This window comes from Abramis brama (assembly GCF_963993115.1).
Source record: "Abramis brama genome assembly, chromosome: 13".
Taxonomy (NCBI): Eukaryota; Metazoa; Chordata; class Actinopteri; order Cypriniformes; family Leuciscidae; genus Abramis; species Abramis brama.
In genome coordinates, this window is record NC_139975.1 from 25,497,843 (window position 1) to 25,525,758 (window position 27,916).

General features: G+C 39.3%; 1 protein-coding gene across 2 annotated transcripts; it reads left to right on the top strand.

Moving 5' to 3' along the window:
- Nucleotides 1-5,697: 5,697 nt before the first annotated feature.
- Nucleotides 5,698-27,450, top strand: spon2a (spondin 2a, extracellular matrix protein). Of its 2 annotated transcripts, none has more exons than XM_084133183.1 (6): nt 5,698-5,821; nt 13,082-13,312; nt 15,756-15,976; nt 22,761-22,952; nt 24,106-24,280; nt 26,240-27,450. In XM_084133183.1, the coding sequence occupies exons 2-6, from the start codon at nt 13,084-13,086 to the stop codon at nt 26,425-26,427; spliced, it is 1,005 nt and encodes a 334-aa protein (XP_083989309.1). In that variant the 5' UTR covers nt 5,698-5,821; nt 13,082-13,083; the 3' UTR covers nt 26,428-27,450. The 2 variants fall into 2 exon arrangements, with proteins under 2 accessions (XP_083989309.1, XP_083989308.1); XM_084133182.1 differs by lacking the exon at nt 5,698-5,821 and adding an exon at nt 8,631-8,895.
- Nucleotides 27,451-27,916: the final 466 nt, after the last annotated feature.

A 27,916-nucleotide genomic window follows, 5' to 3' on the forward strand; every position in this document is an offset into this window, starting at 1 on the left:
GTTCTTGCTGAAGCTCAAACGTGCTGCGTAACACGAGAATAATCCTCATTGGTTCTTGCTAAAGCTCAAACGTGCTGCGTAACACGAGAATGAACCTCATTGGTTCTTGCTGAAGCTCAAACGTGATGCGTAACACGAGAATGAACCTCATTGGTTCTTGCTGAAGCTCAAACGTGCTGCGTAACACGAGAATGAACCTCATTGGTTCTTGCTGAAGCTCAAACGTGCTGCGTAACACGAGAATAATCCTCATTGGTTCTTGCTAAAGCTCAAACGTGATGCGTAACACGAGAATGAACCTCATTGGTTCTTGCTGAAGCTCAAACGTGATGCGTAACACGAGAATGAACCTCATTGGTTCTTGCTGAAGCTCAAACGTGCTGCGTAACACGAGAATGAACCTCATTGGTCCTTGCTGAAGCTCAAACGTGCTGCGTAACACGAGAATGAACCTCATTGGTCCTTGCTGAAGCTCAAACGTGCTGCGTAACACGAGAATAATCCTCATTGGTTCTTGCTAAAGCTCAAACGTGATGCGTAACACGAGAATGAACCTCATTGGTTCTTGCTGAAGCTCAAACGTGATGTGTAACACGAGAATGAACCTCATTGGTTCTTGCTGAAGCTCAAACGTGCTGCGTAACACGAGAATGAACCTCATTGGTCCTTGCTGAAGCTCAAACGTGCTGCGTAACACGAGAATAATCCTCATTGGTCCTTGCTGAAGCTCAAACGTGATGCGTAACACGAGAATGAACCTCACTGGTTCTCACATGGCAAGCAAACTTGAGCTTCCATTTACAACTAATATGTGAGTTGATGAATGTTTATATGTGAATAAATTCAATCTGTTCATCATATAAAGCGATTGTCTATTCAGAAAATTTTGAATTTTGAACTGCTCAATTAATACAGATTAGTTTTACGCTGTGTTCTGAAGATGAATGAAAGTCTTACGGGTTTGGAACGACATGAGGGTGAGTAAACGAATGACAGAATCTTCATTTTTGGGTGAACTATCGCTTTAAGTCCTGTTGTCTTCTGTTTAGGACAGGAAAACCCTTATGAGTTATGTAGAACATTAAATGTGGTGTTTGGCACCTGTTTTTCGTTAATTCAGTTTGTTTATGTTAAAAGCTGAAGTTTAGGAGTGTAGGTTAACCATAAAGGTCTGGCAGTAAACATTCATTATGTCTTGTAAATGAAGGAAACTCCTGTCTAAATGCGCTATCTTGGAAAAACGGTGTAGAAAAAAACAACGCTCCTTCCAGCTGATGTCAGAAAAGTGGTGAAACAAAAATGTTTTTTTTTTTTTTTGTGCAGTGATTCACCATTATGTCTGAAGTTTTGTAAGGATTGTGCAACACAAAGAAGTTGAAACTTTAAAGATTCAAAAAAGAACCCAATCTTTTACATGCATAAAAACAAACCCCATGTGGTTTTGAAGTGTTGCTTGCAACTGATTTTTCCATAACGTCCCCCAATAAACCATTTCCCACAATGAAGTGCATTTTATTTTGTCACAGGCTTTGAAAAGAGCCAGTTATTACACATTTGTAAGCATACTGAGTGTTATTAGTCTTATTATTGAATATTTAAGTGTTGACGGTTCTAAAATGCATATGCTTTACATATGCACAGATTTGTTTTTCTTACATATGCACTTTCTTTTTCATCTGATAATCAGCCAGTTTGCCATCACAATTACTTTTTAATGGTTTATATAGAATATAAAAATCTTAAATTCTCTTTAAATAATCAGAGAAAATGTTTTTTTGTTCTGAGAATTACCCATTTTTCCTCCATTAACTTTCATTCAAATTTAAGTTGAATTTAAAGCTACACTGTAGGATTTTCTCCCATCTAGCGGTGAAATTGTTTATGACTACCAACTGAATATTACTTTCTAGCCCCTCCCATTCCGAGGGCGTTTTAACTCCTACGGTGGCCGTATTATTTCAAATCTGCCGCCAGTCGCGAGTAATCTCCCCCTCGCATTCGTCACGGTGCCACTGAGTGTAAAAACGCAAAAGGCGAAGCTTGAATTTCCAGGTATGTCCCTCTTTGGCTAATGTATTTTCAAGATGGAGGCGCAACATGGCTGCTGCCATTCGAGCGACTCGCTTGTATGTATTCTAAATGGCAGATTCTACGCTTACGAGAATACTTGATTAGTTGGTAGAAGTAGTTAAACATTAATGAGCACATGTCATTTTGAAAGAAGTGTTTTTTGCCAAAAATCAACTTAAAAAATTACACAGTGTAGCTTTAAGAAAGTCCTATTCTGTAATGCACAGGTCTGTGTTTGAGTGTACTATACAGATGTGATGCTGTGTCATATGTCCAGAGGCGGCCTTTGCAATTTGGAGGCCCGTTTCAAATTAACAGTTGGAGGGCCCATACACCCCAACCCCCTATGGAAAAAAAGACAGACAAAAACATTGTATGCACTGTGACTGCAATCACTTCATTATCCCTGTTATATTTTAAAATGTTATATCATATTTAACTCTTAATACTCTATTTATAAACCAATTCTGTCTCTATAATCAGAACTATTGTTGCAATCATGACCAGAATCAAAAACGGCAATCAATCTTCATCACTCTTTCAGCCCCCAAGCTAAAATGAAATGATAGTACTAAAACCGCCAGGAGGTGGCGACAAATCATCGTCTTAATGAGTGACTCATTGAATCATTTAGTCAAATAAAACAGCTGATTCATTCAGGGACAAAGCAAGTGAATGGCTGCATCTGAAATAGCATACTTCCCTACTGAACAAAATATTATGTGACGATTAATATGTCGGAATTCACAGTACTCAAAAGTACAAAAGAGTAGACACAAAATACCTACTTCCGGTGAGATTCTGAAGTGTGCATAGGATGGACACTTTACTATCCCATGAGGCCATAGGAGAGGATTTGTGAATTGCAGTGAAGCGACAGGTCACATGATAATGACAATATGGTGAATGTAGTATGTCCGGATTACATTCATATTACACGCATTCATATAGAATATACTTTATAGTCACTACTTATTCTAAATAATTACCTACTCAAGAGAGTATACGATTTCGGACGCAGCCACTGTCTGAACTGAATGAATCCGCGTTTTTGAACGAATTGTTTTATTACGCGGTTTAATTCAGTAACGAAACTGAAACTGTTGCCAGTGGCTCTACTGTTTGGAAATATTTTCATCTGCAAAATATAGCAAAAACTATTTTGTCTTATGGTACGTTTACACAAGTATATCCTTGTTTTTCCTTTGAGTTCTCCGCGTACAGACGACACCATTGTCAAAACGATCCCCATTCACACTGATCAGCAAAAATGACTAAAACGATGTATTCTGCTGCCAGGCCATTAGATGGCGATGAAACACTATAGACTGAACACATAATGCGCATGTGCAAGATTTCATTGCCTTAAAGGAACACTCCACCGTTTTTTTTCATATTAAACTATGTTATTCTCGTAACTAAGACGAGTTGATACATACCTCTCTCGTCTCAGTGCGTGCACTCAATCGCTCTGGTGCGCGGCGACACTTTGATAGCACTTAGCTTAGCCCAGTTCATTCATTAGGGAACAAACAGAGATGAAGCTAGAAGCGACCAAACACCTCCACGTTTTCCCTATTTAAATACAGTTACACGACCAAGTATGGTGACACAAAATAAAACTTGCTTTTCTAAGCAGGTAAAAAGGATAACTATAATGTATGGCGGAATAGCACTTGGGAGCACTTCGACTCGCTGCAGTAAAAAGTCACGCCTGAAAAATCCCCTCTCCCTCACTTCTGTCATTAGAACCAACGTGACTTTTTACTGTGCCTTTTTACCTGCTTAGAAAAGCGCCACGTTTTATTTTGTGTCACCATACTTGGTCGTGTGTAACTACTCGTGTAACTGTATTTAAATAGGGAAAACGTGGAGGTGTTTGGTCGCTTCTAGCTTCATCTCTGTTTGGACCCTAATGAATGAACTGGGCTAAGCTAAGTGCTATCAAAGTGTCACTGCGCGCCAGAGCGATTGAATGCACGCACTGAGACGAGAGAGATATGTATCAACCCTATGGTATCAACTCGTCTTAGTTAAGGGAATAACAGTTTAATATGAAAAAACGGTGGAGTGTTCCTTTAAGAGATTCGCGTTTTGTTGTTTACACGAGACCGTTTACGTTTTTAGTTGAAAACGATGTCAAGCCGTCACCTTATGGCGCTTTTCCACTGCATGGTACGGTTCGGCTCGGTACGGTTCGGCTCGCTTCGCTTTTCCACTGCGTGGTACGACTCGACTCGGTACGGCACGGTTCGGTTCGCTTTAGCTCGGTTGCTTTTCCACTGCAGTTAGTACCGCTTCAAAGTGGGTGGGACTGATCGTTATAGTTGCCGTCTCTACTGCCATGATATCATCATATTAAATGCGAATTTTTCATTCCGTGTTTCCCCATCCACTCCTCGGCAACCAACGAGAGGAACGTCTGCACCTCGTCCACTGACCACGATTCAGCCATTTCTTTTTTTGAAGTTTATACTCCAAAATGCGCCAAAAGTGAGCCGTACCGAACCGAGCCGTACCGTACCATGCAGTGGAAAAGCGCCTAAGATTAACTACTTGTGTATTGAACTGTTATAAAAATCAATATTACATTTGCAAACGTGTTTCTGATATTCGGGAAAACAGCACTCTTGCTCGTGTGGTATTGCTTCTAAATAATAAAAACAGGAACTTAGACATTTTTTTGCACCATATCTTGGATTTTTGGGGCATTTTTGTATTAATTTTGGTGGCATTTAAGCACCAAGCCCTTGTTAATTTCAGACCCAGGTGTGCGCGTGGCATGATGGCGGGGGCGTGGCTCTTTTTCGAGCGCAAGGACACTTATGTTGCGAGGCCCGCGGGGTGAAGGGTGAAACCTATGGGTGAAACATGTCAGAGGCCACCACTGCATACGTCTACGCTGCAACTCCAGACAAGAAGGTGACCATGTATTATGTCTAAAATGGTTTTCCTCAGACAAGACGTAAAACTAGATTCCACTGTTTATGGGAGTCAGTGAGCAGAGAATGACTGTTTATCCAGCACTCTGACCCCATGTAAATGGTTTTTTTTTTCTACAGGTTCGTCTTGCTGGACATTGGCAGTTTATTTGACATGGCTTCAATGCATCGCCACTTAATCCCACAGAATGACGTCACTGACAAGTTGTCGGAGGTTAAATGACAGGAAAAAGTGAGCTGTTAAAGGAATAGACAGCCACACTTGAAATACTGAGCAGAAATGACATTTTTGAATGCTAAATTTGTTTTATTGTCCTTGGACGACTGAGCATGAGCTCATGACCTCATGTCACTCTTTATCCAAAATGCCCCAAAATCAATCAAAGTTTTTGGATTACAAAACTTTAAATTGGCTGTTTTTGCAACCACAGTTATTTAAACTGAACAAACAAGTTAATAAATAAAAACCTACAGAGTTTGAAATCTTAGTGAAGTATTTGGTTTTAGTGTACAAGTGAAATATTGCCAAATATTTGCGCAGTTGCGAAAATGCTCCATGCAAATATACTCCTGTTTCTTCTACATTCTTGGTCTCATCAGCTCCCCTCATCCCTCTTGCTTGCCCATTGGCAGATTTATCAAGGGCTTTTGTCCAGGAGAGGGTCATGTTAGGGTCAGTGTACTCAGAGTGTTCATAACACTCAAACCGATCACTTCATTTGCGGTGTCCAATCCCATCTGCGTCAATGCAAACCAATCACCATTCAGTCTGGCCTCTGATGAAGTGATGACTGCCTTCGCCTGACACGGTAAGTATTACCAAATTTGATGAATAGATGCTTTTACATTGGACTTTTCCTGTAAATGCCAGTATTGATTTATGGAGCCTAGTAAAATCTACTTGGCTTTTTCAGCTTTTCTGCTGGTGTCTTTTCTTGATGGGCAAATGTGTCTTATGTTGGACTGACGTGAGCTCCCACAGGGACCGGCTGCTTTCTAACCAGAAAATTCCCAGATGTCATTTACGTCTGAGTGTGTTATTATTAAAACCAATCTTCCTGTGTGCACGAGTTCTTGGATCAACATCTTTGTTGATGCTGGAACAACATTCCAATCAACCAATCAGTTGAGGGACAAGTTTAAAGTTTGTGTGAAGTTTAGGCTTACAACAAGGGTTAGGTGCTTCTACATCAGTGTTATTCACCTATCATTTCCCTCTGATTTTATGGATATCTTATGGATAGTGTTAGGTTTAGGGGTAGGGATATGGTTAAGACACATTTTTTGGATAGGAATGTTGACCCAGGAACGCTTCTAATTTGGCAAATTCTGGATGTGCTGCTAAAACCTCTTTTGCAAGTGTGTGGTCTGCTGTAGATCAGCCATATCAGTGCAGAATTACTTAAGCAACCAACTCTATTACTTTTGCACAAATCTCTAACCCTAGGTATTGAATGTCATGGTGTAACATGCCTCAGATTGTTTGGGCTACTGATATGATGTATGGAATGAAAAGTCATGTGGCTCACAGAGGAAATCTGGACTATTTTCTAAGCAATTGGATGTTGACCTGAAGGGACTCGAGTTCCTTTTGGAAACATAGTAACATACTAAAACAAACCCACTCCAAACACTTTAGCAACTGCATAGCAACGCTCTGGCATTGTGTTGGCAAGTCATTTCTGTGTGTAATAGGATAAGACTTTGTATTTTCAGGCTTCTTGTTCGATCCACTGTAAGCCAAAGAAATACATTAATATACAGTCAACCGTAAGCGTGTCATGTTTCCTTGGATTCCCCTGATAAGTGTAAACACTCTATGGTGCTGTTGTTCTGTTTGTTTGAGAAGCCCAACACAGCAATAATTGCTCAACCAACGGTATGAGTTTAGGGCGGAGCTTTCTGTTTGTCTGACCAATGCCAGATGGAGGAGTGTTTAGGAAACCTGTTAGAAAACAGATTTCATGATTTGTCACTTGCTATTTCTTGTCAGCAGGAAGTGGTATTAAGCCTGGAACACACCAAGCCGACGAACTAGCGCTGATGAAAGCCGACTGTGTTTGTCGCCTCTCGTCGCCTGCGTTGGGGGAAAAAGCTGCACTTGAACACACCGAGAGAACTACTGCTGACTGTCAGCTAGAATGCGTGTTCTGTGCCTGCGTGTAAATGAGACAACTGTCTATTTCTGCAGATATATTCATCTATATTCGTCATTCAAAAAGGGAAACCGACGCTGCAGGCTGTAGATAGCCTACACAAACCGTAAACAAAGCAGTTCGTGCTTACCGTTTTGAATATCAATCCTGCTAAACACTTTCTTTATTCCACTCGGCTCATGTTAATATTGAAATATTCACCAAGGAACACTCAGGTAAGATGACGTAACTTTAGAACAGCCTTCTATTTGTACAGTTTTGACTTCTTTGCTCACTGTTTTACTATTATTCTTGTGCACTGACTCGTTCACTAAGCTGAACAGCCAATCAGAGTTCTCTCTCTCACCGACGGCCCGACTCTGATTCAATATTGAATCGGCTGAAAAAAAGCCGACGAGGACCAATTTCAGCCGACGGTGCGAACTGAGAAAACTGAGTCGGCTGACGCACAAAAACTGCCCGACAGCCGACCGTCAGCCTGGTGTGTTCCAGGCTTTAGAGGGAGGGACCTTCTTATTTTAGAGAACATTGTACAAAAATTGGTTACACCCCTGAGTGCAAGATGAGTCATCAATTTTTGTGTTCGATGAAAAGAAAGACTGCTGTATAAATTTTAAAAGCATATCTCATCTAAAATGTTAATTTCTTTATTACTTTTAGGAGTTTACCAAAGCGACAACTCCCATTTTTAATTAATGAGATAAATAATAATAAAAAACATCAAATATGAATAATTTATTTCTACATTGTGTAAAGCTCTGAAGCTTTCATTTTAAGTGTATAATATCTACGCAGTTTGAAACGGAAAGTTGAAATATGGCTGAAAATGGAAGTAGGTATATTTTCTTAAAAAAGTACTTATTTCCTGGTCGTTAAAAAGTATGTTCTGTATATGCAGTAGAATGCAATCTGGATGTACTAATATATTTGTCATAGTGTCATTTGTGTTGCTTCACTGCCATTTACAACTCCTTTCCTGTGACCTCATGGGAGAGTAATATGTCAGGTCATGTCAGGTCAAATAGTTGGTCAACCATGTACCTTTTGCCTCCTATTTCATTAATACTCTGAATTCTACTTTTCTCACAGCTGTTTTTTCGACTACTATTCGCCTGTTAGTAGAGAGGTAAGCCTATTCAGAAGCACCCGATGACTGTTTTCAAACAGGTTTTCCAAACACTCCCCTTCCTCTACAATAGGCGAAACAAACAGAGAGCCCCGCCCCCAAAATCACGCCATTGGCTGAGCGGTTGTCAGGCTGGTTGCACAAACAAACAGAGCAATGTTTTGATAGAGCCACAGAGAAAGGTTTACACTTTCCAGGAGAAGCAACCTACAAATGACGCAGTTGTATTACAAAGTTAAATATTTTCACATGAAATTCTTGAAGCAAAACATCACTGAAATTCCCAGATACAAACAGGAATCTAAAGCTGATGAGTGCTTACTTAAGAAGTCAGTCACATCAACTTGGGCGTTACACAGGGGACCTTCTGTGATCTCACAGGAGAAGAAAAAGAGATAAACGGAGAGGACAGGAAAAAAGAGCAAGACTGTTACGAGAGAGAGAGAGAGAGTGTGTGTGTGTGTGTGTACCCATACATGGAGAGGTGGGGGAGAAGAATGGGAGGAGAAAGAGGAGGGGAAAGAGAGCATGAAAGTGAGGTATCTTGATCCGTAGTGCACATCTCCACAAACCCTGTCCTGCTGTCTACCATCACAGCCAGGTAAGAGTGAGCCATTCACTAGCGTATGTGTGTGTGTGTGTGTGTCCTGCGCTCAGGCCGGCTGCTGTGGCAAAGGTTAAGCCAAGGGTTGCTTTTCTGCTTCTCAACTCTCCTGCTGTGCCTCTATATACCGCAACCTTCCCACACTCCTCTTCTGCAGGTTTGACGTCTCTTTGAGGAACAACGCTGCAGTCCTTAAGTGTTTTAACACATGTGCTGCTCTTGACAGTCATTTAACTGTTATTTCCCCCCTCTTCTCATTCATTTCTTACTCTGAAGGTTTTGCATTTGCATGCGACTCCTGCTTGCAGTACAAGCGCACTGCGGCTTCATGATTGCTCTCCCTGTAAGTTTAAGCTTAAGTGTCGAAAAGCCGCAAGCTCTTTTCTTTGGCTCCCCTGGTTTTATTGTGTCTGGTTCGTGCTGAGAGCAGAGGTTTGCTGCGTCTCTGTGTTTGAGAATACGTGTGTCTTTTGACACGGCAAACAGAGGGAGGTTTGCTTTAGGTCAGTGTCACGCAGCATCTGCAACCACTGGCAAGTGCATCCCAACCCACTAAACACGCCTGAATTTTGTTACATGTGTAATTTAATGTCACAGCCCAATCCCCAGAGAAAGAGATAATGTGGAAAAAGTGGGACTTCGCATTTGTACGCGTGCAAAATGTCACTGCAGATGGGAGATCAAAATATTTATACTGTTTTAATAGCCAGCGGATGGTTTTTGGGAATGCTGGCTGCACTAGATAGACAAGGGATTGTTTCAAGGCAATGTTCCCGTCTCACATGAACAAACAGATCTGTTTGTTTTGAGGACAAACATTATTGAGCAATATCAGCATGTGTGCCTGATGCTTGTAGGTTATAGTCCCTTACTTTCACACATGAAACCAGTTACATTGCAGTAAAACGGCTGGATTACTTTCCCCTGGCAAATGCCACATCTGCTTTTCACACTTTCAACAGATTTTATTGTTCCCGTTTACACATCAGCACTAAAATGCAGTTAAAACTCTGTGATGTTATTTGGTGGAATTGGAAATGTCTTTCAAACAGCTATGCCAGAAATCTGGTCCACGGTCTGTTGACTAATTTATTCATCTACAGAGATGAAAAGAAGCTCTTTTGTTTCAATGCTTGTTCGGTTTTCTTTCCAAAATGTAGATAACCATGATTTTCATGTGGTGCAACCAATATGCATGGAAAAAAGACAGGAAATTATGTCATAGAGACGACCCCCACAGACCCTCATAACTGTGAGACAAGGTCGATAAGTCTCTTTAAATATCAGATCATTTGACCTTTTTATGACATGGAATGATTAGTTCAGGCTGTAAATGTCATGTGGTGTAACTCCCCAAAAACCAACTGATATACACTACCAGTCAAGCGTTTTGGATCTTTAAGTCTCCTCTTCTTTTATTTGATAAAAAAATAAATAAAAACTAATAATTATGAAATATCATTACACTTTAAAATGTTTAAAATTTCTATGTGAATATATATATATATATATATATATATATATATATATATATATATATATATATATATATATATATATATATATATATATATATATATATATATATATTAGTAAAGTGTAATTTATTCTTGTGATGATAAAGCTGAATTTTCAGCATTATTACTCCAGTCTTCAGTGTCACATGATCCCTCAGAAATCATTCTAATATGATGATTAGATGCTATTATTATTAAGTATTGTGAAAGAATCGAAGAGCAGATTTCTTGTGTCAGAGCTCTTTAAATTTGTGCATCAATTTTGAATTTTTCCAGCAATGTTACAACTTCTCAAGCGGTCAGATTGCTGTGGCTGATTTGCCGGCATTTCTGTTCACACACGGTTCACCTCTAAATTGGAAAAATGCAGTTGGAAAAGTCTGCATGTGTGAAAGCGCCGTGACATTTCAGATTTTCCAAAAGATGCCGAAATCTGATCTGTCAAACATTGGAGAAAGAGACTCTTGAGTTCTGAAGAAAAAGAAAGGAAACCACAAAGGAGTGCACGCTCAGTCCTCACTCGTAAGATTTTATCCATGTCCCATTGAACCTGCGGTCTAGTCGGCTTTAAAACAAGGAACGTTTAGCTGCTCTCTCACTCCAGAACTATGTCCATTAGACATGAGGTCATTTCTGGTGACTCAAGACCTCTCTCCTCATGAATCTTAATATATCTGTTCATTATGAGCACTATTATAAACCTGTCCCCTGTTTTTCTTCAATAACATCAGTCATCCTCTCAATATATATATATATGTATATGTGAACTACAGGTCCAACCTAAACCTACATTAATGACTTAAATTTTTAACAGGCGAGCATAAAAATACCAGAAGCGAGGACGCTGTGAGCCTGTGTCTTTGATCTGAGGGTTTGTCATCTGATCGTGGCTCATTATAAACTATGGGGATCCAGCGGATGGGGCCAGAGCAATAGTCTGATCCTGCGGTGATGAACTTGTGCCCTTTGTCGCTTCGCCTCTTTATTAAAAGACAGTGGCAGACAGTGCAGATCCCAGTATCTCATGCAGTCATCCTCTAAACCTTCTGCTGGGGTCTAAGCTGGTCTTACGTAATACACTCAATCACAGGATAAATGGGATGAAAATAAATCAGTCACACAAGCCATTGCTGTTGTGTTATTTTAATTTAGTCAGGAATAAACAGTAAGCCTAGGGTTGTTGTGAGAAGAGGGGGTTGGTTGAGTTCATCACACATGCCTGTGTGAACAGCTGTTAATTGTTTTATTTAAAGCAAAATTTACTCACCCATATGTTGTTTCAAAGTCTTTCTTGAAACACAAAATGAAATATTTTGAATGTTCACCGTGCTCCTTTTCATTGAATATGAAAGGGGAAGGCGCTGTCAAGCTTCAAAATAGACAAAAAAACAAATCTCATGAATATTCATTAATATTAAAGTGCCCGTATTATGCAAATTTACACGTTTATAATTATATTGTGGGGTATGCTAGAAAACATTTGCTTGATTTGAAGTTCAAAAACACATCATTTGTCTCGCACCTCGTCAGAGCTCTTTTTCCAGTACGTTCAGCATCTGGCTCATATTCGCCATCTCAAACATATTCTTAATTTTCAACATATTCAAAATCAATATTTTGATAGCTGACAGATCAAGTGACAGTGACACTAATATTTGATTGCGTTCAGTACTTGCTCTGCAGTAAATCGCTGAGCCATTTCAAGTTTTTCTGATGATACTTCCTATTCTTTTGTTTTCTGCCTGCGGTAACTATGAGTGAAACGTCACTTCATCATTGTGTATCAGACATTGCACTTAGTCATCAAAGATTCAATTATTGTTGTGCAGAAAAAATATACTTACACTGTTACTCACCTCGGGTCATTAACGACCCTATAATTTTTTTTACTTTTTTCTCTTGTTATATTGTTTATAATGAATTAATTGAGGAATACTAAGAAGGTTGATGTCTAACTTTAAAAAAGGAATGATGAGGAGGGTAGTGAATGACGTCCCGGATCAGACCCGAGGTATGCGTTTAAGGTTTAAAGCCCGCTTTTCCAGTCTGCTCTGATTGGTCAAAGTGTGTGTCAGAAATGTACGCTAATGAAATTTCAGAGCTAATGTGGAGGGGAAGATTTTCAGTGAATAACAACTTTAATTTCGGTCGTATAAATTTGGAATACAGCCAATATGGGCTATTTTATGGTGGTTATATGCCTTTTTTTAGATTGACAGTCCCAGTCTCAATTCACTTTCATTGTATGCAAATTAGTGCTCAGGACTTCAGTTCCTCAGAAGAATGTTCAGTCGAACAGGTTTAGAGCAAATGATGACAGATATTTAGTTTTCATTAATTTCAGAAGACCAGTCTCTCATAAGGGTTTCTCTAAAGCAGCGTAACTTTATATTATAAGACGGTTGGTGTCTCTGAATCTGCAAATCTCAGATGCTTCCTCGACAGAGGATTAAGGTGTCAGGAACCAAAGTTATGTAATTTCCTATTGCAATATATATTTGCTGCATGAGTGGATCAGAATTAGTGTAGCATGAAAAACTCAAATTTATTCGATTTCTACATGGCCTTTTTGTTGCTATTAACCATAAAACGGAGAAAAAAACTTTTCTTCAGAAGAAGTGCACTGTACTTGGCTAATGACTTTTCCTGCTCTTTTTTCCTGACAGAGATGATGTCATCAGAGATCTTTGTTCCTGGTTGGCTGCAGCATCTGCTCGTCGTTCTGCTCAGGTTTACGCTGTCCTGTGCGGCGCCAATGAACCTGAACAACGGGACCGAGTGCAGCGCTCGAGGACCCGCCCCTTACATCCTGGTGTTCACCGGCCACTGGAGTCCACAGACCTTCCCCAAACAGTATCCCTTGTTCCGACCACCTGCTCAGTGGTCCAAGCTCATGGGTAAGACTCCTGCGAGGTGGCGGAAAGTGAGAGTGTGAGCTTTGTGAGAGATGAGGTGTTTGGTTGACGATTCTGACGTAGGTTGCTAGATGTGGAACATCTCGTTCTCTGAGGTCGACCGCCAGCGATGGCTCCACGTTCTGTTAGGGATGAGGCTGTTCAAACTTCCTCACCTCACCTCACCATATGTCAGGACTCCCAAGTTCTCACAGCTGGCCTGTTAACCCTGCAATTTGCCCCGTCGACCCCTCAAACATACACACTCCCTGCCCCACCACGTGAGCGGGGCAGTCTAATGAGGAAAGCAGAACGAGAGAGAGGTTGAAGAGTAATAACCGTTGCCAGATGACACGGGCTGCCCTGCAGGTTCGCCCTTTTCTTTTACGCTTCTTCCATAAATACACAACGCATGCGGCCTGCAATGCCCATTGACTTGGCCACTGCAAAGGCGTTTTCTGGGTGTCACTGGTATACCAGCCGAGACCAGCAGCAGACGTGGACGCCTCAGCCAAAACATTCGAAACCCCGAGATCCTGAAAGTTCAGGCTGTGGCTTTGGAGCACTGAGATGATCTCTATGCGGTTTCTGCTGCCTTCTGGATGCCTTTATGGCTCTCTCTTTATCCATTTATCACTGTTGTATTACAATTATGTTCAGAAACCGCACATTTTTGTATCTAATCACAAGTTTGTGCCGTACAATGGATGATTGGATGAAGTCCTTGGATTAGGGATGAGACAAAAAGCATGGGAGACGGTTGTGATTTGTGCTTTAGCTGAGTGAGGTCAGGTCTCTTCAGTCTTTCTGTCCACATGTGAGCCAGACGTGTAGCATGGAGAGACTAGACGTGTCAGCGTGCCAAACGTGCTCCCTGCCTTCCTGTCATTCTCACTTGTATCTTTTTCTCTCAGTCTGCTGCTCTCTCGCTCCCAGCTCAGGGTCTGCCAGACCAAAATGGTTTTGTAGCTATGAAGAACACACTGGGACGTTAAAGAGAGGCTGAAATAATTTCAGAAACATCATCTTAGCTCCTTCCTCTTTCAAAACCTCTATTGTAATATCAAGAAGCTAATAGGTGAATTATCAAACTAGGCACGGTTTGTGTTTGGAGGAATAGTTCACCCATAAATTATGGTCTGTATTTACTCATGATTATGTCGTACCAAACCTGTCGTAAAAAAAGCCTTTTTCCTGTAAAACACAAAAGCAGATTTTTTCTTTCTGTGCAGCTCTTACTGAGGCAGTTTACAGTGACCACATTTACATTTATGCTTTTATCCAAAGTGCCTTACAAAAAGGGAACAGAAGCAATTCATAAAATATTTGTTAAAGACCACGCTGTTAAGCTCTAAAAAAGAAGTTCATATAACGTGTTTGAATATGTAGTCGCATGAACTGATTTCACCAAGTGCAACATGTTCCTGGATCAACATTCCAATCAACCAATCAGATTTGAGTTTACAGTTTGACAGGTTTAGGCTTACAATCAGGGGTTAGGTGCTTCTACATGAGTGTTATTCATTATGTTATTCACTATTCAAATCTTATAATTTCCCTCTGATTTTAGGGATACACTATACACATCTGTAGGGATAGGGTTAGGACTACATTTTCGGAAAAGAATGTTGCAAAATCTGGACATGCATAAGTTATGGACAGTTTGTGCTATGAATCACAGAAATCTGCATGTAAAGTAAAAGGAACCTGAAAAAGAACTGCTTCACAGTTTTGATCGTCTTACTAATCAGGTGTGCAATATTTGTATAAACTTAAAGTTTGTAGAGCTCCCTTTGACGTTAAAATGCCATGTGACAGTGAGTGAAGACCGTGTTGTAGTATTTGCATACCAGTTTGCGATTGGTCTTTATGTCTGTTTGCATACTGAACTGTGATTGGTCTTTCATCTTTAAACACATTTAACCACTGTACAGTGCATAGTGATTTTTGAGTTCAATGAACTACGCGCTGAATGTCAAAGTGTTTCATTTACTCAGAACCAATACCGAAAACATAAGTTTACCCAAAACCTTAACCTTTTTCCGCATTGCAAACACTGATATTATCTTCAGGGCATGAAAATCTACTTTAATATATTACAAAACAGTCTTGGTCACCCCTGCACTTTAGGTGCACACTAAACTCATAGTAGGTCTGGCTTTTCTCACTGAAGGGTTTGTTTTTAGGTGTTTATTCTCTTGGCATTGGGGTTTTGCATGGCTTTATTTTAAACAGCTCGAGGTGTGTTAGGCACACACAGAAAGTGGCAGAACTGTATTTGTGTTTTTTTAAATCTGATGAGCAATAAAAATTCATGGAGTGTTAGTAATGTTCAACAGGCCACGACAGAACCTGCCCGAGGAATCACGAGGCCTGAGCACATGAGCAATTGAAATATGTTTCCTCTGAGTTTACCATTTATTCTTTTACCTGTGAATCTGTGCAGCCGTGACCCATAATGAGCAGTACCGGCTGTGGCAGGAGGGGGCGCCGGCGAGCGACGGCTTGAAGAGCTTTGCTGAGCAGGGGCTCACAGTGGATCTGGTGAAGGATGCGAAGGAGGCGAGGAAGGGGCGATCGGTGGGGTCCATGTACCGCACAGCTGGGATTCCCTCTGGCATCGGCCACAGCTCCACTGAGATACTTCTGACGCCCAGGAGTCCGCTGGTGAGATGACCATATCACTAAACAAAATGAATCATTGTTGTGTTCTTACATTTTGTCTGTACCTAAAAACAGAAAAGAATTACTCAGTTCATGAATTACTGAAAGAGCTTAGTTGACACTGTATCTATTTTAATAAGGATTGTTTGATTTTCCCAGTAGAAAAGTAGGTAAATCTGCCTCATTGGAATTGAAATGAAAACAGATCTTTGGTAATAATGATCACCAGGATGGCTTGTAGAAAGGGACATTCAGGAGTGGATCTAGAACATTTTTGTAGTGTAGCAAGGCGATGGCATGTGACAACACCAAAGCAAGCATCTATGCATCATTCTCGTGGATTTATGACTTGGCATAAACAATTGTGCCCTGAATATTCAAAACTGTTACATTACCACAAAGTAATCATCTATACTGTTTGAAAATAATTAGAAAAAAATAAGAAAATATCAATATCCACTGTAACACATCAACAGATTCTAAATGTAGGTCTGTCAACACTACACAGAGAAGATTGGTTTTATTAAAGGTATAGTGGAGGATTTTCCCGAACTTTAGAAAAGAACCGCCCTCTCCACTTTTTGAAAAAATGCACATGCGCAACACTCTACCTGCTCCCGAGAGGGAACGCCTATTAAATGTGTGGACGAGAGAGCATGCACGAGCCTAGTTCTCCTCGTGCACGCTCTGTTTGCAAGTTGCTGTCGGCATGGCTCATACAAGCCTACTTTCCAAAAGAAGATTTGCACTTTTTCCTCTATGTCAGAACATTTCAGTGTGATACCTTTTACCATTTGGTCATAAGGCTACTTTAGACAAATTGAGATGTTTACCGTGTCTGCACGGTGCGTGGCTTGTGCCAGGGCTAGCATCGCTAATCATAGCTTACATTAACTTTTACTAGCAGTGATTTTAAATGGATTTCTCCAAATAGCATGCCAAACTTTACCTGTCGAGTAGAAACTTCGTGACTGAGGCATCAGTGGGGAAGCACAACCTGTGCTTTTAGCGCACGCCAGTGAAATATTCTCCCAAAAGTCCTTTCTCTTCTTGTCATACAATTCGTAGACACTTTTTCTCTTGCGACCCTCAGACATTTTGAAAAAACCCGGTGAGAACGGCGAGCTTCAATGAATGGCTGAAACCGTAGCTCACCACACATATACACCTGAAAGTGCGCATGCGCAGAAAGCAAAAACTACCTAGGGACGAGCACGTACGCCGGCCTTACGTAAACATATCACCAGAATGATTGACAACTAGGAGGACCAATAGTCTTGATGATCCAGCCGGAAAAAGAAAATTCTCCACTATACCTTTAATATACCATAGGCTTCTTGAATAATATATAAATCGCAAGTTTTAGTGCATCAAGAAGTAAAAAATTAAATTTGCTTTTGAACATTAAAGAATGGCCAAAATATCAAAGCACTGAGTCTGTCATCCATCCATCCATCCATCCATCCATCCATCCATCCATCCATCCATCCATCCATCCATCCATCCATCCATCCATCCATCCATCCATCCATCCATCCATCCATCCATCCATCCATCCATCCATCGTCTGTCTGTCTACACCTTCAAACTATTTAAAATTTTAAGACTAAAAAATGTCTTAAGTCTCAAACCACCTGAAAACGGTACACGACACAGGTCAACTTAAACAATGTGAAATATTGTGAATGGGACGGGATTACATTTCTCAGATTTCTTGAATTTTTAGATTCATAAACAACTGGGAAAAACAGTCCATTTGTTTGTGAATTGGGTTACACTGGTTGTGCTGTGTGTTTTTGACTTACAATGAATGAGGTTAATGAAGTGTCCAGCCCGCAAAGACAAAAAAGACATTTTCCACAATATTTTTTTATCATCACATTGAAGCGCCGCTACTGAATAGTGGTACATGAAACACTACTTAGTTTTATATTTTTAATGGGATAAATCTGGGGTGGCAGATGTGGTGGCAATGCTTTTTCTCAGATCCGCCCCTGGCAGTTGTTCTCATTCCAACAGTTTTGACTATTTAGTTTCAGACATTTTCATTGCACTACGCAGTTGTGTGCTAAAATGAGAAGGCAAAGTCATCACTGTTTTTTTAAAATGTAAATTCATGTTCCAGTTACACTTAATGTTGACCTGACAAAACAGTGATATCTTAGTGTGCTTTTTAGGTAGTCTTCTGATTAACACCATTATTTATTCATTCAGACCGATTTGTGGTTGCGTCTCTGGATTGTGACACATCCATGATGGATTATCGAAAAATAAAAAATGTAGGCCGTGTATCATTTGTGGAGGCGGATGAACATGAGCTTGCAGGAGTGGGTTTAAGAAGACTAAATGATTGGAGAAGTCCTGCATACGTCATTCAGTTTTTAGATCAGACTTTAATGACACAATTTAGTTCTATATTGCACAAAGACAGACTTCACCAGAGCGCAAGTCTCCAAAACCACATCCAGAGTCCCAGGACCTCCAGACCACAAGCCTCACTCACTCCCTCCCTTCCGGCTCCTGTGCTGGGTTTCCTGAATCCACCAGATCTGCAGATAGAGAGAGGCTGGATCCTTTCCTTCTCACTTTCTGGAATATTTATTTTCCTTAGCCAGGAGTCAGTTGGTTATAGGGTCTAAAGGCAGCGCTGGTGCTGCTGGTGACCTAGATATCTTTATTGCCAAAGTCTGGAATACAAGGTAGACTTATAAAAACGCCAACTACCCTCAGATGCGCTTGGCATTTAGTCCTGCTGGCATTTAACCACAGCATGGCGGGATGTCTGCTGTGGCGCTGCTGTTTTTAGATCCGCAGGGCAGTAAAGTACGACTGAGAGAATGAATGTGGCCTTGGGGTGAGACTGTGACGTGTGTGTATGTGTGAGAGAGTTGTGAGTGTCTGTTCACTTATTATTGATGAACTGATTGCTTACATCTTAATATTAAGCATATTTAATAGTATTAAACTTCAGCTAGTGATTTGTCCTGTGCTACAGAAATGAATGATATCTCAAATCACACGGCTTGTAGATCTGACGTATTATTTTTCTTAGTGATCAGACTGAATAATCCCTGAAACGTACATTAAAGGAACCCAAGAAATATCGAAAGCAAATGCTTTTTTGACATGCAATTTAAAATTAGCATTTAAAAATATTTGTTCATTTATTCTTTTATTTAAAAACTAACTACATGGTAAATCATCTATTAAACATAAGTATATACAACAGTGGCAAAAAAGTGATGTCCAGCCTAGGTTAATTGACATGTTCACCCTTTATTCAAATATTATTAAAAATGTGTTTGTAAGCATATTGTGTAGTCAATTGGTTTATTTGTGATAACGCAATGAAACATGCTAAATTGTGCAGACATAATTTTTTGGCCAGGCTGTCTTACAAAGAAATTATGAACACATGCAAAAACAAGAGAGAACCAATGAAAATATTGATAACTGGTTATGTTGTAGTCAGTGTAGGTTTTTTGCTGTGAGCTTTTTGTTCTTTTACGCCTTTTTTTTGATGGTATAATAAAACCTGTAGCTGTAGTTTGCCATTTTTGCCAAATAATTTGTCAGATAAATTCCTTAACTAAGTTTAGTGGTTTGTTCTTCCCTCTTTTTAAAAATATTTAAAAAGTATAAAAAATTGTCCTCATACGTTGATTGTTAGACTGAACATTAATTATCCTACAATTAATATTGTCATATATTTAAAAAAAATAATAATAAAAAATAATAATAACTCTTAATGTAACTCTAAATAATGTAACTCTTCTCGTATTAAAATCAAAATTGGATTCAGACATACCTTGATGCCTTCTTACCTCTGTATGCATCTGTCTTCATCGTTCTGTATAATTTTCTGAGAAACCACAAATACACATTTGTGCTGCAGCCGACATTGAACAATGTTTAATTATATAAGATCTCCAAAAAAGACTGCAGCGTCCGATTTCAGCTTCCCGCACGTGCATGACCAACAACCTCAAATCAACAGGAAAATAAGGTAATCAAAAACAGCCAAATGCTGTCCAAAATTACCAAAGGTTCTTTTTGCATTTAATAGGATCCAGACAGTGTGTATTTCTACAAAGTGCGAGCCATGCAAGAAACCACAGCGCGTTCCAGCAGCACATGCGGACAGACAGAGGAATAGATGAGTTGTGTATTATTTTTCCTGACACTCTGTTCTGGCAAATCAGGGCATTGGTTTGGCAATTATGTGTTAGTGTGACTTTGTGCCCTGAAGGGAGATTGAGCGCTATTAGCTTGGGGTCAGAACAGACAGAAGAGGGATGAGGCACCGTTTGCTTCTCACGCCAGAGAAATTGATATAGCAGGAGGTATTCCTGGAAAAGCCACAGAATGAGAAGAGATGTGAGGGAGAGACCAGAGTAAATCCAGCCTGGAGAAAAGTCAGTCGTAGACTGGATGTTGTCACAAGGTACCAAAATTGTGGCCCAAATATGGATGCAAAATGCCAACTATATCGGTCCTCCTTTTAATGTTTGCTTTGGGAATGATGGATTGTAAGTCATTCGCACTAAAGTACGTACTATAAAAAGTGAGATCCAGTTCGAATGCAATGCAGTGTTGCTTAAGTTTGTGTCCGAGGGGAAAAGGTTGCTCTTCCAAAGTGCAAGAGAATCCAGCGATTCTCAACCTTTTTGACTTTTTGACAAGTTAAAATAAATATGGCAGTCTCCTAGCTGAACAACTTTTTTTTTTTTCTAGGGGTTTTGGTGAATTTAGCATTTTAATCCATTGATATCAAAATTCATATCACTTTAATTTTAAATTATGCTTTAAGTATCAACTTTGCCTCAAATGACTTGCTTAGAATTCCATAAAAATAGTTTACATAGAGATTATAGAACAATAAAACTTTAGATGCGTGTGGTTTTTTTTGTGTGCATATCTTTAGATTTTTGTTGTTGCATATCAGCAATTCTGAGCAGTTTGAGGCATTTTTGATTTCTCTTCTAAAACTGTAGAGGAGAGACATGTGAGATTATAGGGTTTCATTTTCTCAAGAGACAAATCTAAGAAGCAGGACATTCAATAAAATCTCCTTTTGCCATTTAATCTCAATTGCTTTCCAAAAAAAAAAAAAAAAAAAAATTTTTTTTTTTAGCTACACTCTGAAGGTAGCAAAGGGATTTTTCACCCTGCCATAGAAATACCATTTTAGGTTTCCCAAAGAACCTTATTTTTCTTAGTGTGAAGAACATTTTAATAATCTAACAAACCTTTTTCCGCTCTGAAGAACCTTTCGTGGAATGGAAAGATTCCGTGGATGTTAAAGATTCTTCACTGAACCCATCGACAGTGCTGGGGATAGTTACTTTTAAAAGTAATGCATTACAATATTGTGTTACTCCCTAAAAAAGTAACTAATTGAGTTACTTAGTTACTTCTAATGGAAAGTAATGTGTTGCATTACTTTTGTGTTACTTTTTCTCACCAACGCAGGGCTTGCTTGTTTGTTTTTTTAATAACGAAAAAGTTCTATTTTTGGCAAATGTAAAGGCCCTTTCACACCAAAAGTGAAATGAATAAGCCTCAGGCTGAAGGAAATACAAATTCATGCCTGTACAGTAGAGGGCACAGCTGCTTATGATTTGAATTGGATCATCGAAGGTTAGCAGCATTGATGCATTGGTTAATAAAGTGAGATTAAATGCATAAAGTATATTTGTATTCTTTAACATTGTCACGGTAAATGGCGGTAATGTTTTTTTATTTATTTTGTGCAAGTGAGATTAGTAAGTGCATGTTCACATTTAGATATGAGGTACTGTCTAGGGCTTAAATCAAACTTCATTCACGCACACATATATGAAACACTTGCATACGCACAGCGAACACAACGCCTCTGCACTTAATCGTGATTCTTCTCAGCATGGGGACAGGAGAGCTGTCAGTCAATTAATGTGAAAACAAAGTAACTAGCATTACTTATAAAATAACTCCGATATTTTGTTGTAAATTTAAAACTAATGCGACTTGACAAAAGTAATCTGATTACGTAACTTGCATTACTTGTAATGCGTTACTCCTAAAAAAATGCCCATTGATGCCAATAAAGAAACTTTATTTTTAAGAGTGTATTAAAAAGAGCATTCCCGTTTGACTAGCACTAGTAAGCAACTACCCAGAACACACTATCAACACCCTAGCAACCACATAGCAACACACTAAAGTCACTCTGAACATTGTAGCAACTGCACAGCGATGTTCTGCCCTGCTGGCGAGTCTTCCACTCACATTTTGGTCAGAAAATATGAATCTACCTTGTGATTTCTCTTTTATAGAGACGTTTGACTGATATAGGCTACCTTAAATGAACTCAAGCAGACATGATCTGTCAGGTTTTATTGTTTGTCTGATGAATCATCTTTGGCTCTATATTAGGTTTGCGCTCATCCTGAAATAGCCATTGTCACAGTATGGCTGGTCTCTCTCTGTGCGACTGTCTCGTGTGGCTATTCCCTCATTCTGCTCTGACCGAAGGGATCCTCCTGAATGAGGTCACAGTCAAAAGGAAACATTCATCAGCATTTAGAAAAAAAAAAACCCCAGCTGGTTTAACCTAACATACACAGGAAGGAGCGGAAAATACTGGAAATGGCTACAAAGAAAAGTTTCAGATGTGACTTATGAAGCCAATTATGTTAGCAGAGCATGCTGAAAAACGGAAGTATTGCCAAAAGGTAAATCAGGGTTGATGATGTCTGTGTGTACGTTTTCAACATGAGAGTGACTGATCTTGTGTTTTCTCTCACAGCTGTCTCTGATAGTAAAAGTGATCCCCAGTCCAGACTGGTTTGTGGGGATTGACAGCCTGAACCTGTGTGAGGGTGGGCAGTGGAAACAGGAAGTGACCTTTGACTTGCACCCATTTGATGCCGGCACAGACAGCGGCTTCACTTTCTCCTCACCGAACTTTCCTACAACACCTCCTGAAAATATCACCATGGTGAGATGTTACATTTTTATATTTTAATACAATGTAAAAGGTTTCAAATAAATACAATTTTAAATATGCGTGGAAGGAAAAAAACACACTAAACTTGATTAACCCTTTGGGCCTCTTCAAAAAATGTTACGTTTGTAATTTTTTTATTTTTTTTTGCTTCTTCGGAATGGGATGAAACTTGGTTACTTTTGTCAGATTAGTTATGTGAACACACACACAAAAAAATCATGGACATGATTCAGATATGTTAAAGGGACAAAAAAAAAAAAAAAAATTCACACTTGGCTCCTTCACGGTCAAAAATGACCGACATAGGAAATGAATGGGAAATACATTCAATACATGGGAAAAAATATGAAAACTCAGAGAATCTTTTGGTGGTACAAACTAAAAATCAGCCAGTGTGCAGAAAAAAAATGCACAGCAATGAAGAATTATCACTATCCATCTTTATTATAGATATTTTAATGATCAAAAATGCTTTTCATGTGTTCCCTTTCTTTCAAAATTTTTATGTTTGATTGTAATCATTTTAAAGGCTTTCACTCTATTTTAATGTGAAAATTGCATTTATTGAAAAAAAAATTATTCTAACGGAAAAATAGCTTTACATTTTTTATAAATGTTGCATAGTATCACAAAAATAAAAAAAATATTATTGAACAAAAATATATTACATTGATTTTCCTGAAAAAAAAGAAAAAAAAAAGAATTTCAATTACATTTCAAGGCTTTGGTCACTTTTGATTGAGAAGAAGCGAAGTAAAGGAAGAGGCCCAGAGGGTTAAGGTATTAATCTGGCTAAATCATTTTGGCAAAAAAAAAAACCCCGGCAAACTACAGCTACAGATTTTATTTTACTATACAGAAATAATGCATAAAAAAAAAAAAAGCTCACAAGAAAAGGATCCATTGACATAAAGGAATAATCAGTTATTAATATATTAATATTTTGTTGGTTCTCTCTTGTGTTTGCTTGTGTTTATAGTTTCTTTGTATGACAACCTGGCCAAAAATGATATCTGCAGATTTTATTGCGTTATCACATGCTACAAAATCATTAACGCATTTTTAATAATATTTGAATAAAAGCCAAGAATGTCATAATAATAAATCACTGTTTTATTATGTCTGTTGTTTTATTCTGATGCAGATTACCTCTCAGAAGCCAAACCACCCAGCAAATTCCTTCTATTACCCTCGGCTAACAGATCTCCCGCCTCTGGCCACCATATGGATGAAGCGTCAGAGCCGATCACCTGTCCGTCAACAGAACCGGGTGTCCAATCACATCCTGCCTGAAGAAACCAAACCTCACCGATTCTCAGGTAGATCTGCATACACATTTCACACATGCAATGGCAGAGTATTGCGTCTCTTGATCGTGATTTTCTTTTTATTTGGATGGTAAATCAAGATGTTTTGGTTTACCACAGCATTGTGCGTGATTTAATGTGTTTTTAGGCCAAGTAAACAGTTTAGACTTGATGAACCCTAATGCACGCCACATGTGGTAAACTCTTTTTATTTGCTTCCACAACATTTTTAGCATCTGTGTTGTTCCACTAACTAATGTGCTGGTTCTTTACTAATGTGCGGTTTTTTAAAGTGCCCCTATTATGCTATTTTAAAGGTTCCTAATTTTGTTTTAGAGGTCTCCAAAAAATGCATATGCATATCCGAATTTCAGCTTTGGATCTTCCTCAGCGCTTGATGCACAGTGATGCGAACAGGAACGATGGCGTCAGTTTTAATGTATCCATTCGAGCGAGAGTATCCTCATCCTTTGGAAGTGCATGAAAAGTGGATTTGCGTTCACAGCACAGAAAACAGAGTCTTTTCGACATGTCGACAACACAAACCAAACTCTTCCAGGCCTCAGCCACAACTACAGTGTTTGAGGGTCAAAGTACATTGTTTGCAGGCAGCCAATCAAGACCATAGGCTGGCATTATGCAAATCTGTTACAAACCTACTTATGTTTGAGCTGGAAGTAATACTAGAATTACTGATGACTCGTTTCAGGCAGTTCAGAATCCGTTCTTTCTTTTAAGAGACAATAATGCCATTTATCTGCACTTTGATCTTTGAAACTTTCAGGCCTTTTACATTCAAAATCAGACATATTACACTCTACGTGAAAGAAAATATCCGAAAAAGCACAATGGAGGCACTTTAAGAGATTTAGGCCCGGTTTCACAGACAGGGCTTAGATTAAGCCAGGATTAGGCTTTAGTTCATTTAAGTTGCTTTTATAAATGTGCCTTAGAAAAACACATTACCGGTGTGCATCTTGAGACAAAACAATGGAACTAATATATATTTTTAAGATATGTCATATGTTGCTTTGACTTAAAGGGGTGGTTGATTATGATTTCACTTTTTTAACTTTAGTTAGTGTGTAATGTTTCTGTTTGAGCATAAACAACGTCTGCAAAGTTACGATGCTCAAAGTTCAAAGCAAAGGGAGATATTTGCTTTTAAAAAATTGCTTCTTAAGGACTACAACAAACAGCTGGTAGGGACTACAGGACATTCTTCCCGGGTTAGTGACATCACAAACCCTAATATTTACATAAACTCCTCCCCCAGGAACGCGATTTATAGATCATGACAGAATATGCTAATGACTAGAAGATAACTACACATAAGCTACATAAATTCATCAACTAACCATTCAGAAATGTCCTGTTGCATTCTACATGTTGTCACTTCTTCTAGAGACTCTCCATCATTGTCTGACTCCGGTTTGAACATAAAAGGCTAAAAGTTTTTGAAATTTTCAGTGCATGTCTGTGTGAGGTAAAAGGACACAAGTTCTTGAAGCTCCGCCCCCTGTGCCGGGAGCAGCAGCTCATTTGCATTTAAAGGAACAGACACAAAACGGTGCGTTTTTGCTCACCCTCAAAAACTGACAATTTTAACATGCTATATAAAAATATCTGTGGGGTATTTTGAGCTAAAACTTCACATACACACTCTGGGGACATCAAAGTTTTATTTTACATCTTGTGAAAAGGGCATTATACCACCCCTTTAAAACCATGCCTGTAAAACCGGGGGTTAGTATTACAATTCTCTATTGCATGTTGCTATCGGGACTTCATAGACCTACTTTATAATACACATTTCTTCAGTTATTTCGGGATATCTGAGCCGGACTGCCCTAGATTACGCCAGTGGCCTGTTTTTCTTTATCTGACCATGCATAAACAGCCGCAGAACCATAATCTCCTGACGGATTGCTTCCAGACTAGCGATCCTCATGATTCCTGCATGTGTTTCAGAAACGCCGCTGGACTGCGAGGTGTCGATGTGGTCGTCCTGGGGCCTGTGTCTGGGGCCGTGCTCTCGGGGCGGACTGCGTCATCGCACCCGATATATCCTTCTGAAACCCGCCAACAGTGGCACAGCGTGTCCCGAGCTGGAGGAACAAGAGGAGTGCACGCCGTACAACTGCCTCGCGTATCAGTGATGCCGGTCACACGGCTGGCATAGACACTTCGACGCTGTCCAAACGGAGAGCCGAGTTTAACCTCATGCCAATGCTGAGTCACGGGAGAGCCGCCTGGCTGGGACGTCCAGTGAGCTGCATTGGCTCCTCTCCTCACTGGAAAAGAATGGCTCGTACTCTGTTAATAGAGACTTTGATTACGGGTGCTGTACTCGCAGTAATCTCAGTGTATTTTTGCATAATCGCACATTATTTTGCCAATATAGATTTGTGGAAAAGACGACTTGCAGTTGCCCAACCACTGATTTGAACATAACTACATGAATTAACATAAGCCTTCCTCCCGATTTCACATCAATAGCAACCTTTTTGAAGTATAGCCTAGTTGGGTTTTGAGTGATTTGACAGATGGTGCAGTTATAGTATGCTGTGGAAGTCAACTTGGTAGTTCATTAGTAGTAAAATAACACTTGAAGACACCTCGGCTCCTGTCTCATACAGGCCTAATGATGTTCAAAATGCAGTATTCATACAGTTTACAATATTATCTTGTGAGGAATCACACAAAAACAAACTGTCATGTGTCATTTATCAAATAAGGGACCGTTTAGATGTTGTTTACACTACCGGTCAAAAGTTTGGAATCTTGAAGATTTTTAAAGAAGTCTCTCTTTTGTTCACCAAGGCTGCATTTATTTTAAGCTGCAAAATCATTGAATGATTTCAGATTTTTGACCAGTAGTGTATAAGTTGTATTTTATGTTTCTTCTAATAATAAACAATGAAATTCTCTCTCAAATCATCTCATCCTTGTTGCTTTTTTGTGGTAGCATTTTACAATCATTTTCCTTAATAATATTAACATAATTCATAGTAATAAAAGTCCTCAAACGGGAGCATACCTATGTTCCCAGATTTATATGAACACGTGAAAAAGGTTCCTATATGTTCCCCTATATGTTAATGTACATCAAGTAATTTTTTAAAAGGTCAGGACTCATTTCCCCAGGGCCCTATCAACTTAATAAACTTCTAACATAAAGGAGCTATGTCTTTTGTCTTTTGTGATTCAATTACTATGCAACCATTTGTCTAGTTCCCTCAATCTAGGCCTATTAATGAGAGCCATACGGCAGTGCTGGGGAACAGAAAACCCCTTTGATATGTTCCCACAATAACCCATGTCATATTAAGTAAATACAGACCGTGGGAATATATTTTTTCATGTTCTCACACTGTAAATAACAAACAGCAGCTGGGGTTGTCAGCACATTACCGTAAACAAGCGGTAGCAACATTTTAGATTCAATGGCACTGAAGTTACTTTTATGTTAAACTATATATTTCATTAACTGATATAATGTTAATATTCCATCTAAAGTAATGAAACCTGTTTTGTGCCTGTATATACTGATAATATACTGAATACATGGAAGGTGCAGAGTGTCATACATTCACAAAACACTATCATGCTAACAAACATGACACTAAAATAATGAATAAACAATAA

Excerpts from the sequence above, each read along its gene's own strand:
- spon2a (XM_084133183.1), top strand. The coding sequence starts at position 13,084 with ATGATGTCATCAGAGATCTTTGTTCCTGGTTGGCTGCAGCATCTGCTC. Across the intron at positions 15,977-22,760 it reads TGACGCCCAGGAGTCCGCTG|CTGTCTCTGATAGTAAAAGT; the intron begins GTGAGATGACCA and ends TTTCTCTCACAG. Across the intron at positions 24,281-26,239 it reads CAAACCTCACCGATTCTCAG|AAACGCCGCTGGACTGCGAG; the intron begins GTAGATCTGCAT and ends CATGTGTTTCAG.